The sequence below is a fragment of the Dipodomys spectabilis genome, unplaced genomic scaffold, assembly GCF_019054845.1.
Source record: "Dipodomys spectabilis isolate Male_0828 unplaced genomic scaffold, ASM1905484v1 ptg000108l, whole genome shotgun sequence".
Classification (NCBI taxonomy): domain Eukaryota; kingdom Metazoa; phylum Chordata; class Mammalia; order Rodentia; family Heteromyidae; genus Dipodomys; species Dipodomys spectabilis.
The window spans coordinates 5112583-5138165 of NW_024870785.1; the positions used below are offsets into that span (position 1 = coordinate 5112583).

A 25583-nucleotide genomic window follows, 5' to 3' on the forward strand; every position below is an offset into this window, starting at 1 on the left:
CCAGCCCTGAACACACCTGGACACAAGCACCCAGTGTCCCATGCACACACCAAAACTTTCAGAAGTTTATCTCGCTGGGCGCCGATGGCTCATGCCTGTCATCCTAGCTGCCCAGGAGACTGAGATCTGAGGATCACAGTTCGAAGCCAGTCTGAGAGACTCTTATTTCTAATTAACTACCAAAAAGTAGGAAGTGGAGCTGGGGCCCAAAGGGTAGAGCGCTAGCCTTGAGCAAAAAGGCTCAGGGACAACACTGAGTTCCAGCCCCAGGGTCAGCACCAAAAAAAAAAAAAGTGTATCCGTCTATGCAGTACATTATAAATCCTGGAAGCACAGACTGGTCTGAAGGAGCTTCCAAGTCCAATTGAGTTTGGTCCCAGGAAACTCATGGCGTCCTCAGGGCCCCGCAGCTAGCTGGGGCAAGGGACCAGCATCAGCTTCCACTTGTCGCATCTCATTTCAGTCCTGTGGGCCAAATGCTCAGCAAGCTGTTGAAAAGCTAAAATTCCAAGTGAACTGTGTTCAACAGAGCAAGAGTTTAGAATCCTGATTTGAGGTTTGATTTCTTTCTTTTTTTTTTTTTGGGTCTGGTCCTGGGGCCTGGGCGCTGTCCCTCAGCTCTTCAGCTCAAGGCGAGCGCTCTACCACTTGAGCCACAGTGCCACTTCCGGCTTTTTTCTTTTTGCTTCTGTAGAGCTAAGGAATCAAACCTAGGGCCTCATGCATGCAAGGCAAGCGCTCTACCACTGAGCCACCTTCCCATCCCTTGAGGTTTGATTTCTGATCGTTCCTGATTCACTGGGAAGCGTTAGAGACCAGTTGATCTCCCTTTAACACCAAACGCACAGACATTGTGGCCCAGAGTCATTGGGACGGACACACAGGAATGTGGGCAGGGCCTCTGGCTTCTGGCGGAGAGGCACCCTGTCCTGTCACTTCCCAATGGCTCTTGGTACATGCAGGCGACAGACTAAGTGGCTCAAATCGACAGTCAACTCCAAAAGCTCACTTCTGCCTTCTGTGTCAAAGATCTCTCTCTAACTAAATGCTGGACAGAAGGCCAGGCCTGGTGACCACTGAAAGAGGACAGCCTGCGACCTTTGGCTCTTTCTAACAAGAGAAAACTACGAGAAAAGATGGAGGAGAGAGAGAAGAGGTGCTCAGAAAGAGGAGGAGGGAGGAGACACCAACAGTTCCTGCCATGGCCACCTTGAGGGGCGCCAGCCGGTCCCGCACACCGGCTTGCTCATTGGCAAACTGGAAATGACGACATTTGTCTCGCTGAGTTAAGATGGGAATCAGAGATCAGACATCTGAATGTACCCTGTCTTCTAGAAAGAGAAAAACGTTAGCAGGTATTAACTAGTGGCCAAGGGCCAGGGGCTGGACGGACAGTGTTCAGGGAGCAGAGGGCGAGTCCTCCTCTCTAACTCGGTTCACGTGCACTCTAAGAGGCAAACATCAATACATGTGTTTAGTGATGGGCACGAGTGTGTGTGTTCAGGACCAGGAAGCCCTGCTCAGGAGAGGAACTGGCTGTCGTCAGCTGGCTTGGAGGAAGGGAAGTACCCGCGCCCGTGGTGCAGAGGGCGTCACCTTCACGTGATGAGGCTCTGGGCAGTAGTGTAGGGAAAGCAGCCGGGAAACAGGGCAGCATGTCATGTTTCTCATCTGAAGACATAATCTGGTAGAGAGCATTTACAACTGGAGAGTTCACATATTTTCAGAGTGGGCTATCTATCTATCTACCTATCATCTATCTTCTATTTATTCTTGTGCCAGAATTCAAGACTTCACACTCACTCAGCTTATCTGCTCACAGCTAGTGCTCTACTACTTAAGCCATAAATCTAGTCCAGGGTTTTGCTGAGCTATTTTTTTTTTTTTTGGTCAGTCCTGGGGCTTGAACTCTGGGCCTGAGCGCCATCCCTGAGCTCTTCAGCTTAAGGTGAGCGCTTTATCACTTTGAGCCACAGTGCCACTTCCAGTTTTCTGGTGGTTTATTGGAGATAAGAGTCTCACGGACTTTCCTGCCCAGCTAGTTTTGAATCGATATCCTCAGATCTCAGCCTCCTAAGTAGCTAGGATTACAGGTGTGAGCCACTGGCTCCGGCTTGCTGAGCTATTTTTAAAGCCCCAAAATGGAGTGGATTAGATCACTCACTGTCACTCACCGGGCTGGATTCAAACCAGATCTGTTCTTTAGATCTCAGTTTCCTACCATAGCTAGGACTATAGGTGTGAGGTAAAAAAAAAAAAAAAAAAAGGTAGATTTATAATGCTATAAGCAAAAAAAAAAAACAACCCAAAAAACACTTGAGCGGCGACCTCCCGGGATAGTTAGTCTGTAAGACTGACAGGCGTGTCTGATTCTTTTTCTGTTGGGCCAGGGTTTGTTAGTCTGTTCAGCTCCAAGCTGGCACACAGCCTTAAAAGAGACTGAAGAGGGCTGCAGAGGCTGAGGTAGACCTTTGTCTACAGGCTTCCGTATATGGGCTCTGGCACAGGCAGCAACTGAGCTATTTTTATAGCCCCAAGGTAGAGCGGGATCAGCGCGCTCTGCATCACTCTCACTGGGCCCGGGCTGTTGCGCGGTGACTCCAGAAGCATCTGTGAACTGCAGAATGCCCGACGCCTCCTCAGAAAGAATTTCACAGCACGGACAGAAAAGCCAGGCCCTGCCCGGCACGTGACTAAGAAGGGAACACTAAATTCCACAGAACTACAGTGAACCCTGAAAAATCACTGAGCTCGTCTTTTCTTTCTCCTTCCCACTTGTTCCTTCCTCAAATGTTGCCTCATTTCTTTCTTTAATTGAGCAAGATCTCCTAATCTTGGGCAATGTGTTTCTAAAGGGTGGGAACTACCCAGTGGATCTGCCTTGCTTTTTATTTATGATTATTTATTATATAAAGCTGACTTTGGAATTTCCCTGAGTCTAATTTCTATTGTTTGCTTATTTTACTACAGCTGAATTCAACTAAATTAGACTTTCCAAACCCTTGTTTGGCCTTTCTTAAAATAGTTTAAAGAATCCTTCAGTCAGCTGTGACTGGAGTCTCAAGAGCTAACAGTACTCCAAACAGGCTGCTCATCAACAGGGACCAGATCTTGAAGATTCACCGAAACCACCCTGAAGGTTTCCTGTTCCTGGGAACAGAGAATTGTGAAAAAAATATACATAGAAATAGACATATATCAGCTGGGTATGGTGGTGCATGCCTGTAATCTCAGCTACTCAGAAGGTAGAAGCAGCAAGATTTCCAGTTCAAGGCTAATCTGGGTGAAGTTATGGAAACCCTAATCTCAAAAACAAAATATAGAAAAAAGTGGTTGGAGTGTAGCTCAAGAGGTACTTTCCCAGTATGTATGAGGCACTGGGCTTAATCCCTAGTACTTTAAACCATTAAATTTCAGTAGAAAAACCATTAAACTTTAGAGCTCTTGGAAAAGAATATTTATTTTCTTTTTGCATTATTAAATCTCTTCATACTCCTCCTCCTCTTTCCTCCTCATTCTTTTGCTGGTCCTGGAGCTTGAGCTTTTGTGTTCAAGGCTAGTATTCTACCACTTGAGTCACAGTTCTATTTCAGGCTTTTTGTGATTAATTGGAGATAAGAGTCTCAAGGACTTTCCTGCCCAGTCTGGCTACAAACTATGACCCTCAGATCTCAGCCTCCTGAGTAGCTAGGAGAACAGGTGAGCCACCAGTGCCCAGCCCTTAAATCTCTTCTTTATGACACTTTGAGCTGGATTAAAGCAAGGACACTCTTGCTTTCCCTGGAAGGGCCACATATTCTGCTTAATAACTGGTCTATAAATAGATCCTCTAGAAGCTCAGATCTGATACCAACGAGGTGACATCGACATGGCTTCAAAATGTCAGTTCAATACACCTCTCAGCATTTTAGGGGTTCTATAGAGGGCAAATTTTCTAGAATACACAGAATGACAGATTTATAGCCAGGAAATGAAGTAAGATCTGCTGCAGATACTGTCTACTCTGGATTCTGTGTGAGTGCTCTGGACCAAGCAGGCTGACGATGTGGACTTGGAATCTGAATTTTCTAACGTATGGGCTATGAAACCCAAGGAAGTTTCTGCACGTTTCTGAGCAGCAGGCCTTCGTGGGTAATGAAGGATGGGGGCCTCTGTGCAGTTACTGACAAGACCAGACAGAAGAACACACGGGATACAAACTGGGGCAGCCCGGCAGGATTTCTGCCTGCAAAAGGAAAACTATGAAGAGAAGCACTCCCAAGTGAAAAGCTCAGGTGTCTCCTTGACCTTTTAACCACAAACAAGCTCACAAATGGAAGGCAGAACTGCAGAGAGAGGGCTGGGAGTATGGCCAAAGCAATAGAGAGACTGACCAGCAAGCACAAGGACCTGAGTTCAAATCCTAGTATCAAACAACAAAGACAAAACTACCGAGAGAGGGCTGGAGGTTGTAGCTCAGTGTTACGCGCATCACCACGTGCAAGATGGCTATAGGCTTTGAGTTCCAACCAATTTGCTGGGGCTAGGAGTTTTTGTGCTTCAAACGTTTTCCTTTGTGAAAAGGAACAAATCAGATACTATTCTTAGGAAGACAAAAAAAAAAAAAAAAAAGCCAGCCTTTTCCTATAAGTAAGCTCAGCAAGTCCGGCGTGCACCCCACACCAGCACAAGGGCTTCCATTATGCAGCGTGGGAATACAGAGCAGGGTCTGTGCTCCACTGAGGAGGCTGCGCGGCCTGTCCACAGCCCCGAGCTCCAGGACGCCAGGGACGCTGCACAGGGGACGGTGGCCTGGCCCTTGCAGCCACTTCCTGCTCTAGATTCACAGAGATGATGGAATAGGGTTGCATCTTGTGTCGCCTGACCCTCAGCAAGGATTGGCAAATTAAAGATGTCTGGCAGCATTAAAAATAGACAAATGCACACACATGCACACATGCACACACACACGCGCGCGCGCACACACACACACACACAAATATATAAACCTCTTGAAATTTGCCAAGGCTATCAGAAGAGCTATCGGCTTTGGTTATTAAATAGCGTGGGCTATTCCATACCCTGAAAGTTCAACCACACCAGCTGCCAGGGGGTTGCTGCATGGGCAAAAACCAGACTTCCTGTCAGCAGGCATTTGGCCCAGGGCAAGCATGAGGGAGCGATCCCTTCAGGAGAGCTGCAGATCCGCGGATCAGCAGAGCAGTTAGCACGACTGTCCTACAGGACAGGAACAAAAGCAGCCATACATAGTTCTGGACAGGAAGCAGCTGGCACCAGGAAGAGAGAATAAAGGATGGTGAGTCACACAGAGCCATGAGATGGAATGTGTATGTTCTCACTGGGAGACCTTGGGGAAGTAGAGAGGAAAACTAGGGGATGGAGGGCCTGTGGTCGGAGCAGTGGCAGTCAGAATGTGTTCTTTTGACTTAAGAGAGGCTGTGGAGGGGCGCAGAAGACAGCTGCGCCCTGCTTTTCCTGCACAGACCAGACACCACCTGCTGTGAGGCAGGAGGGATTCAGGAAGGACGGGATGTCTGTGTTTACCGTGACCAGAAAACCAAGGGCAGAGGGCTGATAATGCCTCTTTACCAAGCACCAGGGGCTCTAGAGATCCAGCCGGGAGACTGGTGCCAGCCAGAGTGATGAGGCCCAAGGCAGGAGGCTGCGCTGACAGTCAGGGTGGCCTGCCATTCAGTCCTGGCGTGGTCACGAATGGATGCGGCATTGCTCACCCTACACCTCAGGACCCCAATCTCATCAAATCCCTGGGGAGTTTATGGGCGCGCACATGTGCGCGTGCGCGCACACACACACACACACACACACACACACACACACACACACACACACACACACACACACACACACACACACACACACACACCCCTCCCCCCTCCCCCACACACACGGCAGAAGCCCTGGGGCAGGACCTGGGAACTTTGCACTGGTTAAAGCTCTCGTGTGCTTCTGAGGAGCCACTGTCTCCGGCGTTATGAGTGATACACGGGTTTTCTATAATTATTTTTTCTGCTACATCGTCCTGGAGGAGTGATGTGATTTATGACAGAATTCGGCTGCCTGAGGGGGTCCTCTGACCTCGAGTCACTTCACCATGCACACATTTCTGGGGATGCCAGGAGGCTCAGCTGTGAGGTCCGGGAGCTGCTGAAGGATGGCAAAGACTTCAAACCACCTCACCTTCCAGAAAACGATCTCAGCTTTCTGAGTAGCTGGGATTACAGACGTGAGCCACTGTTGCCTGGCTGCAAAGCTCTATTCTTATCCCAGCACCCATTCCATGCAGGAATGAAGCCTGCCCTTCCCCGGGGCAGCTCACCCCCAGCACAAAGTGCTGGCCCCGGAGCCCCCCAGCTCACCTTGGCCAGCCTCGCTCGCTTGATGAGGTCGTTGAGTTTGCGCACGGCTGCCTTCTGGGGCAGGCTCTGGATGTCTCTGAAGAGGTCCTGGGCCTCAGCCTCGAAGAGCCGGCGGTTGTCCGTGTTCTGCAGCGGCTGCGCCCAGAAGGAGCCGATGTAGACGCGCAGAACTTCAGGCGTGTTGATGACTTTGCCCAGCGACCACATGAGAGCCCCATAAACCCGCATCAGCTGCTGCGTGTCCACCTGGTCGGCCTTATTCAGCACCACGCGGATCTTGTCATCCTGGCCCCGGAAGGCCTTGATGGCCTCTGAGAACTCGTCTGAGATGTCCAGCTTGTGTGCGTCGAAGAGCAGGATGATCCTGTCCACGCGCTCCGCAAACCACTGCAGGACCTGGCAGAAGTCATACCCTGGTGGAGAGAGGGGCACAGCTTCACACCTCACAGCCCGGGGCACACACAGCTGCGGGAGGCCGTCCAGGCCCCATGAGCATGAAAGTTGGTTCACATGGGGCCTGGTGGCTACAGGCATCCTATAAGTGGGGGAGACGGGGGGACCCCTCTCACAGAAAGGAGCAAGGGATCCGAGTGGGCAGTGCACATGGGTAACTTCAGTCAGCCCTGGCACAGTTCTTCGGCTCACTGTCGGAACAGGCCTGCGATTCTGCACAACTGCAAGCTACCAGCCAAGAGGCGAGATATCTCACAAGCCTCACTTTATGGAAAGAGACAGAGAAAGACCCGGGAGGTCATTTCGAAGCCTTCGGGGCGTCTGGCAAGCTTGGGAGGAGAGAAACTGCCTTCTTCTAACCCAAGTTTGTGTGTTTTCGGGTCAAGGATTGGCCTGGGCAAAGTTGTGATTGCTGTTTATCATCGGGACTATTTATAGATTATGTGTGCTAAATATTTGTGTTCTGTAAAATTATGTCTCACAGCCCTTCTGTGAAATGGCCCTTAGCCAGTTTCTTTTTTTAAAATGACCAGGACCACAACAAATTCCACCAACCCCTCTTTGGCCACTTACCAGTGCTTCAAATCAAGTAAACACTCTCCCAGCCCAAGGTCAAGACTCTCAGGCATTTCCCCAGGGTAGCAGGTTCCCACGAGGAGCAAACAGGGGAGGCCTGTCCTCCCACGATATTTTAATCTCAGCATCTCCGCTTATAATCCTCCAGATCTGTGCTTCCTAAGTAGCTAGAATGACAGGCGTGGCCACTGCACCCAGCTTTCAGTATTTTTTGTTTTTAATCAAGCCTAGTACATTCAGTTAACAAAATATCACAGAGCAGTGAAAAGAACTGCATCTTCATGTGTCAACAAAGGTAAATCGCAAACTAATAAAAAAGGGTTAAGTAGCCGGGTGCTGGTGGCTCAAGCCTGTAATCCTAGATACTCAGGAGGCTGAGATCTGAGGATCAAGGTTCAAAGCCAGCTTGGGCAGGAGAGACTGTGAGACTCCTATCTCCAATAAACCACCAGAAAACCGGAAGTGGCGCCGTAGCTCAAGTGGTAGAGCGCTCGCCTTGAGCTGAAGAGCTGAGGGATAGCGCCCAGGCCCAGAGTTCAAGCCCCACGACAGACAAAAAAAAAAAAAAAAAAAGGTTAAGTAAAAAATCACTTTTTTTGGTCAGTGGTAGGGCTTGAACTCTGGGCTTCAGGCAAGTGCTCTACCACTTGAGCCACAGCGCCACTTCCGGTTTTCTGATGATTTTTATTGGAGTTAAGAGTTTCACGGCCTTTCCTGCATGGGCTGGCTTTGAACTGCGATCCTCAGATCTCAGCCTCCTGAGCATGAGCCAGTGGCACCTGGCTTACAGATCATTTTTAAAGGATGAATTCAACACCATTACATTAATGTAAAACGTCAAAATAGAAGCATGAAATGTTATGATGGTGTGTATCTATAATCCCAGCTACTTGGGAGTCAGGGACGGGGGACTGTGGCAACCAAGTAGCAAGACTCTTATCTGAAAAATAAACTAAAAAAGCAAAAAAGAGCTGGGGTTGTGGCTCAATTGCTAGAGCACCTGACTAACAAAGCCAAGGCCCTGAGTTTAAACCTTAGTAATACCCTCTCCACTCAAAAAATTAAAATATAAGGGCTGGGAATATGGCTTAGTGGTAGAGTTGCTTTCCTTGCATGCATGAAGCCCTGGGTTCAATTGCACATAAAACAGAAAAAGCCAGAAGTGGTGCTATGGTTCAAGTGGTAGAGTGCTAGCCTTGAGCTAAAGAAGTCCAAGGACAGAGAAGTCCAAGGACAGAGAAGTCTAAGGACAGCGCCTGGGTCCTAAGTTCAAAAAAAAAAAAAGAATCAGTCTATAGGTATATAATGCCTACAACATCAAAAGCATTAATATCCACTTAGGATACTGTCTGGTACTGGGGTGGAGGGCATGTGGGTTTGGAGGCTAGTGAGTTAGTATCTAAAGGAAAATTATCTATTAGGAAACTACAAGGGTCTAGGCGCGAAGCGTCCATGTCTTTGAATAATCTGCATGAAGGGAAGAACCAGAGCCAGTGGTGCTTCTATCGTAGGCACTTGCGGTTCCTGCTGTCCGGGCTGTTTTGCTGCTGTCGCCTTGATCCTCTGGGAATGGGGAGGGCAAACACAGAGCTTGGAATGTGGGCCGGTTTACTCTCCTCTCATTCAGCAGTCCAACACTTATTGAATAGGTCACAGGGTAGCATGTAAAGATGGACAAGATTTCCCTCAGTGCTGCATCTCTACCAGGCCAAGCCAACGGTCTCCAAGGGTAACAGTAAGTTCAGCTGTCACCCGAGACTGAATTGTGCTCCAGAGAGCCCTGGATTTCAGGTCACAGTGCCACATCCTCAGTAGATGAACGGTCTTGTGGCTTCCTGGGTGCCAGGAAGCTGTGTGAGACCCACCCACACAAGGACCTGTATGGGCTTGCTTTTCCAAAGCAATGATCGACTCAGCCCTCTCACCCCAAGCGCTTTCTCAGTGCGTCTCCTTGGGACCAAGATCCAGTATCCGAAGATTCAGAAAGAGATGAAAGAAAATGTTGTGCGGCCAGGTATGATGGTTCATGCCTGTAATCCCAGCTACCAGGGAGAAAAAGATAAGGATGATTTTGGTACAAGGACAGCCTGGGTGAAAAACTAGCAGGACCTCCTCTCAACAAACAAGCCAGGCCTGGGGTCACGCGTCCGATATCTGGCTGTGCAGGAAGCATAGGCTAGAGGATTATGGTCTGAAGCCGGCTCTGGGCAAAAACTTGAGTTCCTGTCCAAAAAATAACTAAAGCAAGAAGGGCTGGGGCAAGGCCTAGCAACACGAGGCCCTGAGTTCAAGCCCTGACCTGGCCCAAACTAACAAATAAATGCTGCGATTAGGGTGCACACCGAGTCGGGTCCCCTAAAGTCCCTCTTCTGTTTCCATTACCCAGATTCAGCTAGCTTTGGTTTGCTGTCACGCACCGCCACTGGCAAGCCACTGTGCTTGTTTCCCCATTTCTCACAATCAGTGCCACCTGGGCAGAGCGCCTGACCTGCAGCTGTCACCGCCAGAGCCCCACATGGCCAGGCAGTGTCTCCTCCCTGCCCCTGGGGCCGCCTTGGTTGACTGCTGGGCTGTGACACAACTGTTACACTGTAACTTAAATGTGAGTTCACAGTAGTTGATTGAAAGGTGTTGAACAAATGGTTCTGGCCTGGGGACTCTTGAGCTGAGCCAGAGAGCAACTGGTGTAGTGTGTGTGAAGCAGGTTAGATCCATGGCACTTGTGCACACTGGAGTAGCTGCGAGCCTCTCTCTTTCTCCTTTGTGTATGAATCTGACTAATCTAGCGCTCTGTAGAAGTAAGTGCCATGACACGGTTATTTGCTGTCACTCAGCGTAATGTCCCCAAGGACCATCATGTTGTACATGTGTCGGGATTTTCTTCCTTTTTAAGGCCCCAGATCTGCTCCGTTCTTGGTGTGTGTGTGTGTGTGTGTGTGTGTGTCTATGTGTGCAGGCACTGAACTGGGGCTTGAGCTCAGGGTCTTATGTTCCCACTTGGGTTTTTCATTCAAGGCTCACACTCTACCCCTTGAGCCATGCCCCCACTTCTGGCTTGGTGCTGGCTAGAGGTAAGAGTCGCTCAGATTTGGCTGGCTTTGAATCACACTCCTCAGCTCTCAGCCTCCTCAGTAGCAAGGATTACAGGAGTGAGCCACAATTAATTAGACTGACTGCCACAGACGTGTGTGGAACTGTCCTTGAGGGTCAGCTATAAAACTCGGGTTCCCAGCTTGGTCCCAGCAGGTGGGTAGACACATGATGCACACACATGGCTGAGCACCGGCTGGCAGTGACGTGTGAACCACAGCCTCGCCACCACATCTGCATCTCAGAAGCAGAATTTGGAGTTAAAAAAAAAAAAAAAGCCAGTCTGTAAACAGCATGTAGGGATCATTCCACCTGCAAGAAATGCTAGATGGAGCCGGGCGCTGGTGGCTCACGCCTGTAATCCTAGCTACTCAGGAGGCTGAGATCTGAGGATCGCGGTTCAAAGCCAGCCCGGGCAGGAAAGACCGTGAGACTCCTATCTCCAATAACCACCAGAAAACCGGAAGTGGTGCTGTGGCTCAAGTGGTAGAGCGCTCGCCTTGAGCTGAAGAACTGAGGGACAGCGCCCAGGCCCAGAGTTCAAGCCCCACGACTGACCAAAAAAAAAAAAAAAGAAATGCTAGGTGGGAAAGCTAAGCTAGGTGACAGGAGCAGTTAGTGAAGGGACAGGAATGGCTGCTGACTGGCTTGCTCCAGCAAGGAGGGGGCTGGGCGGGGGTGATGGGGTCCCTACTTCCGGTGGTGGTTATGTGTGTCCACACATCTGTCATCAAACCACGCAATTAAAATGGCTACATTTGATCATATGTTGTCTGTCAGTTGACAAAGCAAACATAAATAAGTGCGCTAGCAAGCACCCAGGGCGGCTAACTTGTGTAAAGACGTTCATCTGCAAACTGCTGATGGGCCGGGAAGCTGAAACACGTCCCTCGAGCACTCCGAGTCCTCTTCCCTGGCAGTGCCTATCAAAGCCGCTGCTGGTAGCGTTGGCACCATGACTGCCTGCACATCTCTGCTGAAAGCCCAGATTATCGAAAAAGAAGACCAAGAAGCTGAGTCCCCAGTGGACTATGCCCGCAATGGTAGTTACTTGGGAGGCTGAGAATGGGAGGACTGGGGTTTGAGGCAAGCCTGGGTAGAAAAGTATATGAGACCCCTTCTCAATTGATGATGGTTGGGTGTGACCACACATGCACACACCTTGTCATCCTACCTTCAAGGGAGGCTGGGATTGGGAGGATCTCCATTCTAGGCCAGCCCTAAGCAGAAAAGTCCAGGAGACTTCATCTCCAAAATAACCAGCAAAAAGTTGGTCTGGAGGCATGGCTCAAGTGGTAAAGCACCAGCCTAGTGAGCACAAGGTCTTCTTGAGATCAAACCTCAGTTCTACCAAGCCAGGGGGAGGAGGTGAGGCACTTCAAGAGGCTAATGTAAAATCTGAATTGTCCAGTGGAGTGTTGAAGGTTCTACCATGTCACAAGCACCTGCCGTCTGGTCTAGAAGACAAGAGAGGTACTCATGGTGACAGACCAGGAGCAAGAATGCTGAGTGTGCCAGGTGCTGGTGGCTCACGCCTGTCATCCCAGCTACTCAGGAGGCTGAGATCTGAGGATCGCAGTTCAAAGCCAACCTGGGCAGGAAAGTCTGTGAGATTATATCCAATAAACCACCAGAAAACCAGAAGTGGCACTGTGGCTCAAGTGGTAGAGCACTCACCTTGAGCTGAAGAGCTGAGGGACAGCGCTGAGGCCCAGAGTTCAAGCCCCACGACCAACAACAAAAAAGAAAAAAAGAAAAAAAAAAAGAATGCTGAGTGTAGGAGACCCAGTTCCAGTGAGGCAGAGAACCATGGCCCAGGTACATGCATGCAAACACATGTGCACACATGTGCATTACTGCACACACCCACATATAGTTCTGTATAATTACAGAACGATCCCCACGGAAGACAATAGGTTTTAACATTTTTTATTCATTCAAGTCTAGAAATGCCAATTCTTTAAGACCTTCTAGTGGATTGTTAATTAGTCTAGGACTAAAAGAGAGAGAGAGAGACAGAGACAGAGACAGAGAGAGACAGAGAGAGACAAGATGTCATCAGTTCACTTGTTTAACATTACAGTTTCTATCTTTGCCCAGAGACAGGGAGCTGGGCAAGATAATCTGTCATGGGAAGTTCCAGCTTGGCATTCCTGGCTTGGCGTTCCAGGAACAAGGGGTGGGGGGCGGAAGGAAGGAGCCCCGTCCACCCAATCAGGGGCTTCCTGTGGAGGCCGAGAGAGGCTTGCCAGGAAATGGTATTTGGGGCTAGCACAGTTGTTCCCTGGCTCAGGTAATTATGGGGGGGGGGGAAGGAGGTAGGGCCAGAGGAAAGCAAATTTGTCAATCTGTTTTGAATAGAATAAGAGAGGAGAAAAAAAAAATCCTTCTATTTCTCCCCAGAGCCAACTTTCTAATTACCCAGGTTTCAAACACACAATGCGTTCCAATCAGAGGATGGAGGACAATGGGAGACAGCCAGAATCAAGGCCGGGCTCTGCTGCCCACTTTCCTCCTGTGCCCCAGGCTGGCCAGGGTCCCAGCATGAACCTTGTTTCTTCTTCTTTTTTTTTTTTTGGGGGGGGGGGGGAGGGTCAGTCGTGGGGGCTTAATCAGGGCCTGGGCATTCTTTGTTCAAGACTTGTGTTCTTCCACTTGAGCCACAGCACCATTTCTGGTTTTCACGCTTTGAAGCCTGCCCAGGCAAGAAAGTTTGTGAGACTCTTATCTCCAATGAACCACCAGAAAACCTTGCTTCCAGACAGGCCCTGCCCCTGCCCTGCGTTTGTGCGTGGATTTGTCAGTGGGGTCTGGGGTTTCCTAGAGGTCGTGGCCACCTCCCATCCTCCAGCGCAGTCCAGTGAGGACTCAGGCAAGGTATCACGATGCTGAGGTGTCCCCAGACATCCTTGTCCCGGGGCTACTTCCCGCCTACTCCAGCCCTCAAATGGCTCCTGCTCCTTAGAGGAAAACCCGGAAACTGTGAAGGCTTTGTTGTTGTCCACAGCAAGTTCTCCATGACCAGCTTCCCTCTGCAGCCTTTTCTCCTGCTTTCCTGCCCCATGCCACAAACCACCCAAGGGCCCTGAAGGCACCCTCCACTTTCCTGTCTCTCCATTGTTGTCCAGACTTCTCCTCTGGCCTGAGATACCCTCGCCTCACCTCCAGCTCTGACTCTCATGGCTCCCGTGCCCGCCTGTGCCTTGCAGGACGGGCCCTCCCTCCTGCTCCTCCAGACAGGTCTGTCCTCAGAGCTCCTGCTGGCCACAGCCACCTGCTAGGCTGGACCACAGGCCACAGAAGAGCAGGGCCGGGTCCTAGTCACGCGCTCACCACAAATCCCGCTGTAAGAACTTTATACCACCCAAATCCGCTTTTCTCTGACGATACCTTTTGTTTTTCCTTTTCCTCTTTTTAGGACTGGGGATCAAACTCAGGTATGGCAGTGGTATGGCAAGGGCCATACCACTGAGCTGACCCCCTACCCCTACTTTCTTTTTTTTTTTTTTTGTCGGTCGTGGGCCTGAACTCTAGGCCTGGGTGCTGTCCCTCAGCTCTTCAGCTCAAGGCTAGCGCTCTACCACTTGAGCCACAGCACCACTTCTGGCTTTTTCTGCTTATGTGGTGCTGAGGAATTGAACCCAGGGCTGCATGCATGCAAGGTAAGTACTCTACCACTGAGCCACCTTCCCAGCCCAGAGCTGAACTTTCAATCCTGCCTCAGCCTTGGGAGTAGCTGGAAGTACCATTATGTTCTACCTTTCCTATTTTCTGTGTGTGTGTGTGTGTGTGTGTGCGCGCGTGTGTGTTTTAGACAGTAGTGGAGTTAGAACTCAGGACCTTGTACTTGCTTGTGCTCTATCACTTGAGCCACACCTCCAGTCTGACATTTTACTTGTTAATTGAAGATGGAATCATGTGGACTTTTCTGTCTAGGCTGACTTTGAACCACAATCCTCCAGATTTTAGTTCCTAGAGTAGGTAGGATTGTGGTCGTGTTCAACCATGCCTACCTTCCCTTGGTATATTCCAGTAATTTTCCTTTCAAGCACCATATTGTGTAATGATATATTTATTTGGTGATTGAAAGACAGCAACCCCACTACAGACTCCATTCTTCATTCTGTTTATCACAACACACCCAGGATCTACTGCTAAACAGAGTAGGTGTTTAATAAGCTTGGTAAATTCTTTAAAAAAAAATTACAAAGTCACTGGGCACTGGTGGCTCATGCTTGTAATCTGAGATCTGAGGATTGCGGTTCAAAGTCAGCCCAGGCAGCAAAGACTATGAGACTCTCATCTCCACCAGAAAACTGGAAGTAGCGCTGTAGCTCAAGTGGTAGAGTGCTAGCCTTGGGCTGAAGAGCTGAGGGACAGCGCCCAGGCCCAGAGTTCAGGCCCTACAACTGACCGTCCCCCCCAAAAAAAAAATTACAAAAGTCACTGGGAACATGGTGCCTGCTTGGCATGAACTTGCTTGGCAAGTTCAAATCCTTGTACCAGCAAACAAACAAATGAAAAGTAGAACTAGCAGAAGGCCCAGCTATTCCACTTCTGGGTTTCTACTGAAAAGTCCGGCCGGGAGGACCTCAGATGGCTGTGTGCGCTCCACGTCCTGGCATCAACGACGAGCTGAGAACTGGAAACAGCACAGGTACCCACCAATGGACAAGTGGACACAGAAAACGGGCACATTCATACCATGGACAAGTATTCAGACTTCAAAATGAAGACAGTTCTGAGATATGAATGATCTTGACACCTGGTTGAGTGAAATAAACCAGGCAGAGAAGAACAGCATGATGCTGCGTGGCTTCAGTTTTATGGGATCTAAGTTAGTCAAATGTGAGACCTGAGACAGGAATGCTGGCTGTCCAGGCTTGGGGATGAGGATGACCCCGCTCATTAATGTTCAGAACGTTTCGGCGATGCACGAGGAATGAGTTTGGGAGACCTGCAGCACAACAGCATGCCCATGGTGAACAATATTGCATTCAATTTGTGAGGACTGGGGACATAGCTCAAGTGCCAGCACAAGACCCAGGACTGCCCCCCAAAAGTTTCTTGTTGTTAAGTGGGAAGTAGAATAAAACTCCTAAGAGGGTAGATGTCATGTTCAAGGTTCTTACCACAGTAAAATGAAAATAAATCTGGCTTAGTCAAGTGAACGAACTTGAGCAAGTATAACTTAAGTTGGGCACTGGTGGCTCACATCTGTAATCCTGACTACTCAGGAGGCTGAGCTTTGAGGATTACAGTTCAAAGCAAGCCTGAGCAGAAAAGTCTGTGAGACTCCATCTCCAAAATAATCAGCAAAAGGCTGGGCTGCAGGCATGGTTCAACTGGTAATGAATCAGCAGAGCCAGCATAAAATCCCGAGTTCAAACTCAGTACTACCAAAAACAAAACAAGGAAAAAAAGCAACAAACCTGTTTTTAGAAAGTTAGAGGGTGAAGTTGCTTAAATAGTTCTAAAAAAAAAAGTTGTTTTAGAAAGGTTGTTACCAACTATAGGAAGTACAAATCATCTCAAAATAAACATCCAGTATCTGGGATCACATAGGCACGCATTCTAAAGAGCCACTTCAGTGAAACGTGGGACAGGAGTCTTTGCATTGGTTTCCTGGCTGCGTTTACTTTGGAACTGGAAAAGTCTGTGTCTGGACATTTTATTGTGCTTGAGAGCAAAATGACAGCTAAGAATAAGCAATGGCAGCAAATATTTACCGAGCTCCTCCATTCCCGCCCTGCCCTGAGCTGCCTATCCACCTCATCCGCAGTCCTTGGCCATTCTTGGCATGGGCGTTATCAGCCTACACACTAAGATACACAGCCTTTTCCCAGGGAGCCAGGATCCAAACCCAGCCCCTTTAACCCCTTGCCCACCACCATGGCCACCCTGGAAAATATTTCTTCATGACGTGTGGATGTCCAAGCATTCTACATTGAGAGATCGTTTTTATATAAAAGTAATCCTAGTGGCGTATGGTACGTTCACTGCAATATGCTGGAGAACTAACACGATGCAGGGTGGTGGCAGAGGGTTCTGAGGGCAGTGCAGGACCCCTGGATGTGGGGCTAGAGAGCGGCTGACACTCAGCCCTGCCCAGGGAAAGCAGATGCTCTGGTGCAATTGCCAGATGTGCACGCAAAATCCCCTGAGATCTTTTGGGGCAGTTCCACGTGAGTTCCCACACATTTCTCGCTTGGTAATGGCCGTGACCTTGAGCGCTGCCAGTCTCACTGTACCTCGCCTGGGGGTGGGGGGGTGGGGCCTGTGCACCCCAGCACTTACAGGAAACGGGGATCAGGTGTGCCCAGGAAACAGGCTTTGCTCAGCCTGTCTCCTCCCGCTCCTCCCTTTGGGATTCAGTCCAAGGCCCTGTAAACCAGTTTTTCTGTGCCGCGTTCCCCATAAAATAAATACGGCAAGCTCGCAGCCTGTCCTTCCTCCGGGGAGGCTGTGGAGATAAGATGGGCAACTGGGGAAGGGGTCGGGGGGGTACAGGCTCCCACAGACCAGCAGGGAGAGCCTCACTGTCCTGCCAGGCCACAGACATGGGGATGGAGGAAGGTTCTAGAATATGGAGCTCAGTGAGCTCTGCTGCTACTGGCTGGGTGACCAAGTGAAAGGCAAAATTTCAGTTTCTAATCTCACTTTCTATCTCAGATTAAACATTAGGCCAAGAAGCGGCCTCGTTAAAGAGGACGGGCACTGGAAAAAAGACGGTAGAGTTTAGGTGATGTTTTAGGTTCACGGCTGGAGAGGAAAGTTGGTAAAAATCTATCAAGAAGCACTTGCAGGTCCCGGAAACAGGACCATGAACACTCACTTCGTTTTGCTTGGTCTCAGTTTCTATGAGGATCAATAAGAGATCAATGAGGATTCTTTCTGGCCAGGTGCTAGTGGCTTACATCTATAATCCTAGGTACTCAGGAGGCTGAGATCTGAGGATCATGGTTTGAAGCCAGCCCAGGCAGGAAAGTCCATGAGACTCTTACCTCTAATTAACTACCAACCCTTCCCCCCCCCCCCCAAAAGTAGAGCTGTGGATCAAGTGGTAGGACACCAGTCTTGAGCAGAAAAAAACAAATGAGAGCATAAAACCCTGTGTTCATCAAGCCCTATTACACACACACAAACACACACACAGAGGACCTAAAATTTTAGCTATCTGGTGGTTCTAGAGAGAAACCTTCTCTAACTGTCAATACTCAGGATTGTCAAGTTAGCTTAGAATTTGTATAGTATAGGTATATACTAGTTACAAGATTTGTAGCAGAATGTAGAAGACTTCAGGGCACTGGATGACTTAACTCGAAATAATAAAATAGCAAGTAATAGGACTCATTCTATTCCTTCCATTGGGCTTCTGTGCTTTTGGGCCAGTTTTTAGGTCCTTGTATGTTTCCCATAGAGAGCGTAAATAAATTCAGTCATCACCTAATTCCAAACAACTCTATACTGAAGGAAATGACCAGAGGAAAGGTTAAAGGATGTTTCAGAAGTCATCACATTCCTCAGATTCAGCCCTCTACTATTGTATCGGCCTGAACAGAACCCAGGAACCACGCACGTGGAAGCAGCCCATCCCTCATCTTTCAAGTGGGCTTTGTGTGTGTTAGGCAAAGGGATCCTGCACAATACACCCATAAATCACACGCCCAGGCAGCTTGGCAAACACTGCGTGTACTAAATTTTCTTGAGGCAAACGGCCAGCAGCAGACTCCACCCGAGGGTGAGGAGGCAAACGCCGGCAGACGCCGCGTCCACCTTGTCACGCTGCGGTTCACAAGGGCAGAAAGACAATGGCTCTTCCAGCTAACTCTCTCTAAGGAGCAACCGGAACAGACACTTTGGGATCAACAAAGGGCTGCCAAGCAACTTCTGACCCTGACCCTGAATACCCCAGCCCGCCCTGTCACCGTCCATCCTTCTCAACAGCCCAGTGTTGCTGGAATGTGAGTGTGTGGAGAGCCAGAGGCAGGAGACCAGCTCCCAACACGGCCATTGCTCACCTGCTGGCAAAGCCAAGCAACTCGGTACAGATGGTTAATCTGGAGGTCAGCTACAGGTGACAAGACGGATCCAGTCAGTAAAAACCATGTGAGGCCATGCTGGGCTCCTTATGAAAGACTCATGGAGCTGGGCGCCGGTGGCTCACGCCTGTTATCCTAGCCACTCAGGAGGCTGAGAGCTAAGGGTCGCAGTACAAAGCCAGCCCGGGCAGGAAAGTCCAAGAGACTCTTATCTCCAATAAACCCCCAGAAAACCAGAAGGGGCGCTGTAGCTCAAGTGGTAGAGCTCTCGCCTTGAGCTGAAGAGCTCAAAGACAGCACCCAGGGCCCAGAGTTCAAGACCCATGACAGACAAAAAAAAAAAAGACTCATGGTCTGTTGGCAGGGAAGGAGGGATTGCTACTCGGGGTTGGGGAGGAGGGAAGAGATAATGAAGAGGGTGAATGAGGACGAATATGGTTCTGTAGTTTATCTGCATGCATGAAAATGGAACCTGTGGTTTGCGTCAGGATTTGGATTCAGAGGAGAACAGAGCAAGACCCTAGCTCAAAAAAAAAACCAGAGTAAAAAGGGTGGGAGGGGGTGGGGTGGCTCAAGTAGTAGAGTATCTGCCTAGCAAGCATGTGGCTCTGAGTTCAAATCCTACCACTGAAACAAGAACAATTAAAAAATAACTTGAGTGCCGATGGCTCATGCCTGTAATCCTAACTATTCAGGAGTTTTAGATCTGAGGTTGGTAGTTCAAAGCCAGCCCAGGCAGCAAGGCCATGGAGCCTCTTATCTCCAATAAAGCACCAAAAAACCCAAAGTGGCGCTGTGGCTCAAGTGGTAGAGTGTTAGTCTTAAGCTTTAAAAATAGCTCAGCACCCAGGTCATAAGTTCAAGCCTCAGGATCAGCACAAAATAAAACAAAACACAATAAAGAATGTGCCCATGCGAACAAGGAAGACTATGTTTCAAATGTTTTACACTTGGAATCACAAATGAGAAACTCACAAGAGGATCTTAAGACCTCTACCTTTCACAGTGGTCCAAAATGCTTTCTGGGTGCTTGCACATAGCGCAGGTGCATACAGGTAGAGGACAGCCACATCAGGCCGTGAGTCCCTTCCCATCAGATGCCCAGGAGGCCGGTCATTTGGTCATCTGGTGAGCCTTGCAAGGCAGACTTACCTCTGCTCCCAACCAAGGCCTTGCTCTGGGACCTGCTGGTGAGTCACAGAGCCCAGCCCAGTGCCGGCTGCCCCTCCTCCCCCACTCATGTCCTCCCTGCCGTCCTGCGGGAAAGGGGACACAGGACAGCTCAAGCCAATTTGCAGGCCAGCATGCTGTCTTTTACTAGGGATGGCAGATGTCTAGGAGGGGCTGGCTCGGGAATGGTGGTCCCCACAATCCTCAAAGTGGGGCACTCCTGAAGTATAACCCCTAGACATTAGCCTAAGGGCCCTGCCCAGGCATGTCGAACTGACAGCCAGGAGGCAGAACTCTTAACCCCCCCCCCCCCCCCCCCAGCCCCACTCCAGGTCATAACAGCTGCATCCTGGGAATCGCAATTGGAGTCTGCAGTGCACCCAAACCAGCCACATCAGCTCCGGAGCAGAAGGGGCGGTGAGCCCGGCACCAAGGAAAGGGAAGACCCGCCAGCGGGCAGCAGGGCCAGGGCTGGCCGGTCCCTGCAGACAGGAACACCCGGATGTTTATAATGATAATTCTGGGCAATCAAGAGTTAAGAGAGCGACAAAGAGTGAGGGGGGGGGGAGATAACCCTTCAATAGCTTCCTGTTACTCTCAGAATAAAACCTCTGTGTTTGTCCGAGGCCTTCAGCTCAGAGCAGCAAGGGCAAACACCAACACACCAGCAAGCCCTAACCTCACCCCCCCCCCCCCCCAGGGCCTCCTGCCGTCCCTTCATCCGTGTGTGACACCCTCTCTGCACACAGAGCCCCCAGCTGGGCCAGGCAAACCCTCATTGCTTCGGTGGTGCTGGGGCTCAAACCCAGGGCTTCCTGCTTGCTAAGCAAGCGCTCTACCGGTGAGCCTTCAGCTGAGCCCTTCCTCGCACTGATCGGCCCAGCCTAAGGGCAGCTCCTGAGAGAGCACGCCCAAGCGCAGGCGGTGAGCTTCCCTCCAGCCTCATTCCAACTCTCAGTGTTCTCTCTCTTTCTCTCCCCCCCCCCCCCCCCCCCCCGCTCCCCTGCCCCGGCTCATTACCTCTTCCCTCAGCCTATGCACCAAGAAGGCTGCCAGCACCAGCTTGCTGTGTCAAACCTAAAGCAACAGGTACCTGCCTCAGAGAGGTGCGGGCGAACTCGGCCGTGGCCCCTGGCAGCACACACAGCGCATGATCGATGCAGAAAAGCTTGGCCTTTACCACCGCCCTGGGTATGAGCGCGCGCGGCAGCGTGGACTTTCTCCAAGACCGTCCTCAAAAGCCGCGGAGGGAAGGGAAATAGACTTTGTGTTTGGAGGGGAAAGCATCAGGCACCTCCTGCATGGCGCTGGAGGACGCCCCTGGCTTGGCTGCTTAGCCCGTTTGTGCGTCTGTGTCTCTGGTGGCTAACAGCATGGCTCAGGGCCTGATTGGTTCCAGTCCCCACTCAGCGGCTGGTGGCCAGTCACGTGGAGATTTAATGGCTTACCAATAACTCATCATCGCTGGTGGTTCTGAGGCCGGCTGTGCTGCGCTGGGGGGCTCTGGGTTTGGGTCTCTCCCGTGGTGACAGGTGGCGGTTGAGATGGGTCATCTCATGGCTTAGCTAACCATGTTAACTGCTCCTTTTTTTCACATAGTCAGCCCAAACTGGAGGCTGCCTGAGCCTCTTCCCTCTTTCCTCTCAGTGCTGGGTCTCGGGTACTCAGTCATCTTGGACCACAGGTGGCTTCCCCCAGAACGCACATTCCAAGAGATCCAGGATCTACAAGCAGGGCTTACAACTCAGACTCGAGAGGCCATGAAGCATCACGCCTACTGAAGTCTATTAATCAGGAAGTGACGGAGGGGCTGGGAGCAGGGTTTAGTGGTAGTGCATCTGACTAGCAAGCTCTGAACCTCAAAGCCAAGCACTGCCAAAAATCAACAAAATGGAACCACTAGATCCAGGAGGAGAGGGCCACACCAGGATATGAGGACAGGAGGTAGAGTTTGGGATGTGGTGGCGGGAGGACAGGCATTTGCTGAGAACAGCCACCACTTTGGCTGTACAACAATAGGTAAAAATTACTTGACCACTCTCGGTCCTCAGTCTCCTCTTCTATAAAATGGGCCAGCTGTTTGCTCTGATGTGGAGAACAGCTGGTTAGCCACACAGGAGAAGCACTTGACAGCGTACTAAGTCCAAAGGAGTATTAGGATGACTCGAAGATTGAGGAGCACTGATTTCCCCGTTTCCCCATGCTCTATGAACGTTGCGGCGGCTCCGCACACAAAGGAAGAGAAGTGGCCTTTGCATCCTCAAAGGAATTCGTTCTGCTTTCCACGGAAAACTCCACAGGTTTAGCTGACGTCAAGACTGTCATTCCTCTCGGTCAGTTATGCATTGAAAATATGAACAGCATCTACATAGAGCGGCTGGGCCTGCGCTGCCGCGCTCTGCCACAGTGAGGTTGTGTTCACATCTGGGGCCCGAGGAGCCACACAGGTGGTGTGGAATTTCCCGTGGCACCAGTGGAAAAGGGGCTGTGGATGTGTTTGTCAGCAAACTTCCCCGAAACAGAACGAAATCAGGATTTCCTGCCAAGGCCCAAGGCGTGAGCGGTGTTGTGCCTGCCTCTCCCACCAACCCGAGACGCCTTCCACCACTAGAAAACAGGATCTGCCTACAAATTATCAGCTGTCGGTCCCAGGCCTCTGGGATGGACAATTTTCTACTGATGCCAAATCAAACACTGAACTCAAACCGGAAATATCAAAGTGGCTTTGTGATCTGAGCCCGAGGACCTGTGTTCTGTTCTCTAGGGTTTTCTACCCTGTCCCCCCCAATCCTGCTCCTCAGTGGGGCTGAGAGCCTGAACTGTTACAAAGTGAAAAAGCTAAGAAATAAAACAACAACAGTAAAAAAATCAAGAAGTTTTGCACTAGGCAGGTGCAGTGGCACACACCCGTAATCCCAGTTACTGGGGAAGCAAAGAAGAATTTCAGCTCAAGGCCAGCATAGGCAGAAAGTTAATAAGTCTCAAAAACAATTGGGTGCGGTGGTGTGTGCCTGTCATACCAGCTTCACATGAGGAAGGAGAATGTACTCAAGGCTGGGGTGTGTGGCTCAAGTGGTAGAGCGCCTACTTAACAACCGTGTGGCTCACAGCTCAAACTCCAGTAATGCCCTGGGTGAGGAGGAAGCCTGCAGCAAGCATCCCTGGGGAGTCAGGGACGGGGGGGGGGGGGTGTCAGTCACAGGCCCCTTCCAGCTCATCCCAGGGCTTCAAGAGACAAGGCATGTTCTCCTTTGCTTAGTGGGTTTCTCGAGATCCTTCCTGTCACCCAGAGTCTGGGAGGGGAAGTCCTTCTTATCTGGACTTCTCTAAATGTCCTCTCTCCTTTCCTGGGCAGCCCTCAAAATCCGGTCTTTTGTCTTTAAAGTTAAAAAAACTTGTCATGTAGAGGTGTTTGCACTTCCCTGATTATGGTCTGTTCTCGCCCTTTCTTTCTCCCCGCCCCCCCGCCCCCCATACCCTTATTAATCACAGCTTGGACTTCCTTGCCCAGGCTCCCAGCTCAGGCAATTCTGTGGGGAGACTTTGTTTGAGGAGCCCGGCTTTGCTGGCAGTCCCTTCTAACGGCCAGCCACGCGGGTGGTGGAAGGGCTGTCTGCCACAGTTGAACCTGAGCTGCGCTTTGCTGGGTTCTGACTGGTGCGTGGACGCTCCTGTGTGTGCCCTGCCGCTGGTTACTGCTCTATTGGCGGGACATTTTCTGTCCTTGTCACCATCATCTCAGTCCCCGGTGCTGCCTTGTAATGGACAGGCTGGGAGGGACAAGGGCGTCAACACTGCGGGAAAAATCTCCAGCTCTCATTTGAGAAGGTTTATGGTTCTGGAAGAAGGAGCAGACTCATTGGAAGATTCAGACCAAGGACCCCTTCTCCCCCCCGCCCCCCCGTCCCAAGTTATGTGTGTGCACATATGTGTGTGTGTGTGTGTGCGCACGCGCGCGTGTGCAAAGGCAATGGTGCTTGAACTCAGAGCTTCATGCTCTTGCTTGGCTTTTTTGCTCAAGGCTAGTGCTTTTCCACTTGAGCCATACGTCCACTTCCAGCATTTTGCTGGTTAACGGAAGATAAAGGTCTCATGGACTTTCCGGCCTTTGCAGACTTTGAACTGTGATGCTCGGATCTCAGCCTCCTGAGTAGATGTCAGGTGTGAGCCACCAGCACCTGGTTATTTTTTACATTCTTTTTTTTTTTTTTTTTTGGTCATGGGGCCTGAACTCTGTCCCTCAGCTCTTCAGCTCAAGGCGAGTGCTCTCCCACTTGAGCCACAGGGCCACTTCTGGCTTTTTCTGCTTATGTGGTACTGAGGAATTGGACCCAAGGCCTCATGCATGCAAGGCAAGCACTCTACCACTGAGCCACCTTCCCAGCCCTATTTTTCATTTTCTTAAAAGGGGAAATTGCACTGTTTTGCTGCCACAGTGAAGATTACGGAAGACTACCCTCCACTTGTGGCCGCAGGAACCACAGTTGAAACAGCACCGAATAACATCTGTAGCTCCACACAGCCACAGACCAGTGCACGACCATGGTGCAGATGCTGAAAGCCTTCTGCTGAAGACAGGGCCCACATGATCAGAGCCAGAGCCAGACTCCAGGTGTGTCCCAAGCAGGTACTCACGCCGAGTCCAGAAAAACGTCCAGCTTATATCTATTCCGTTTGTAATCAACAGTATTCTAGGAAGCCACGTGGAGGAGCAGGGCTGATAGCAGACTGGGAATTAAAGCCAGGACTCATGAGGACATACGTGTCCTCACCACGGTCAGCGCTGTGGGTTCGGCTGTCAGAGCAGAGGCGTGCCCCAGTGACCCCGCTCAGACTCTGCCCCACTCACCTCACACCCCATCTCAAGAGTCCACATGTTCTTTTCCGCCGAGGAAAGAATCAATAAGAATGCGTGTGCCTTTTAGGTAGCTGTTCCTTATTTATAATAAAATGATCATAAGTAGATTAGAACCTTTTTTTTTTTTTTTGGTGCCAGTACTAGGGTTTGAACTGTCCCTGAGCTTTTGTGCTCAATGCTAGTGCTCTACCACTCTGCCACAGCTCCACTTCTGGGTTTTTGTGGTTAACTGGAGCTAAGGGTCTCACAGACTTTCCTGTCTGGGCTGGCTTTAGTAGCTAGGATTACAGGCGTGAGCCACGAGTGTTCAGTTCATTGGAACACTTTTGTCCTTGCTAGATGGCAACTTACTCCTTCATACCAGCCAAGAAAGCTACCATTCAGTAAGTAAATGCAACATTTTGTTCCTGAGGATCTTCTGCTAGCTATAACTAAGCTAAGACGCAGGCAAGTCTGCACAGAGCTGTACACTAGCAAGCGCTCCAAAATCTCTCAGCAAGCGATTTCATCTACTAAGGCCCTAAGGAGGAGATGGAGAAGACGGCCCTTCTCCTGAATGCTGGCGGGGCATTCTGGTTGACTGGAGTTCAGAGCACCCTCATGAGGAGGAAGGAGGTGAAAGCAGGAGCGAGGCCAGCTTTGAGACTCCAGGGTTTAAACCAGGTCATAAATCCTAAATGACTGGCCGTGTAGACACTGCACAGTACCCGGTGGCCGTTATCGAATTGCTTAGTATACACATGCCAAGCGGATTCTAAATGTGTGAGGGACCTACTTAGTAGTTAGGGTGTCAGTGGGCTTGTTAAGGGCTAATCCATCAATGCAGGAGGGGAAGTAGAAGAGGCAGGGGGCGGGACGTCGGTTGCCCCTTCCTTTTTCACAGGGGCAGAGCTCCACCAATAAATTCAGCTGGTCTGTACTGCATAGATCGCTCAGTGCAGAAGCTGATGGGGGTGAAGGCGGAGCTGGAGGTGAGGATGTGGACATGGCTGGGGGGAGGATGTAGCCCTGTTCGCT

At 50.3% G+C, this 25583-nt stretch overlaps 1 protein-coding gene across 3 annotated transcripts in view; it reads right to left on the reverse strand.

Annotated features, from left to right (window-relative positions):
- Ehd4 (EH domain containing 4) overlaps positions 1 to 25583 on the reverse strand; it is a 738029-nt gene that overhangs the window by 693010 nt on the left and 19436 nt on the right. For all 3 annotated transcript variants that reach the window (XM_042687914.1, XM_042687913.1, XM_042687912.1), the window contains exon 4: positions 6378 to 6790. In XM_042687914.1, coding sequence (XP_042543848.1) covers positions 6378 to 6790 — 413 coding nt within the window. The remainder of the gene's footprint in view (positions 1 to 6377; positions 6791 to 25583) is intronic.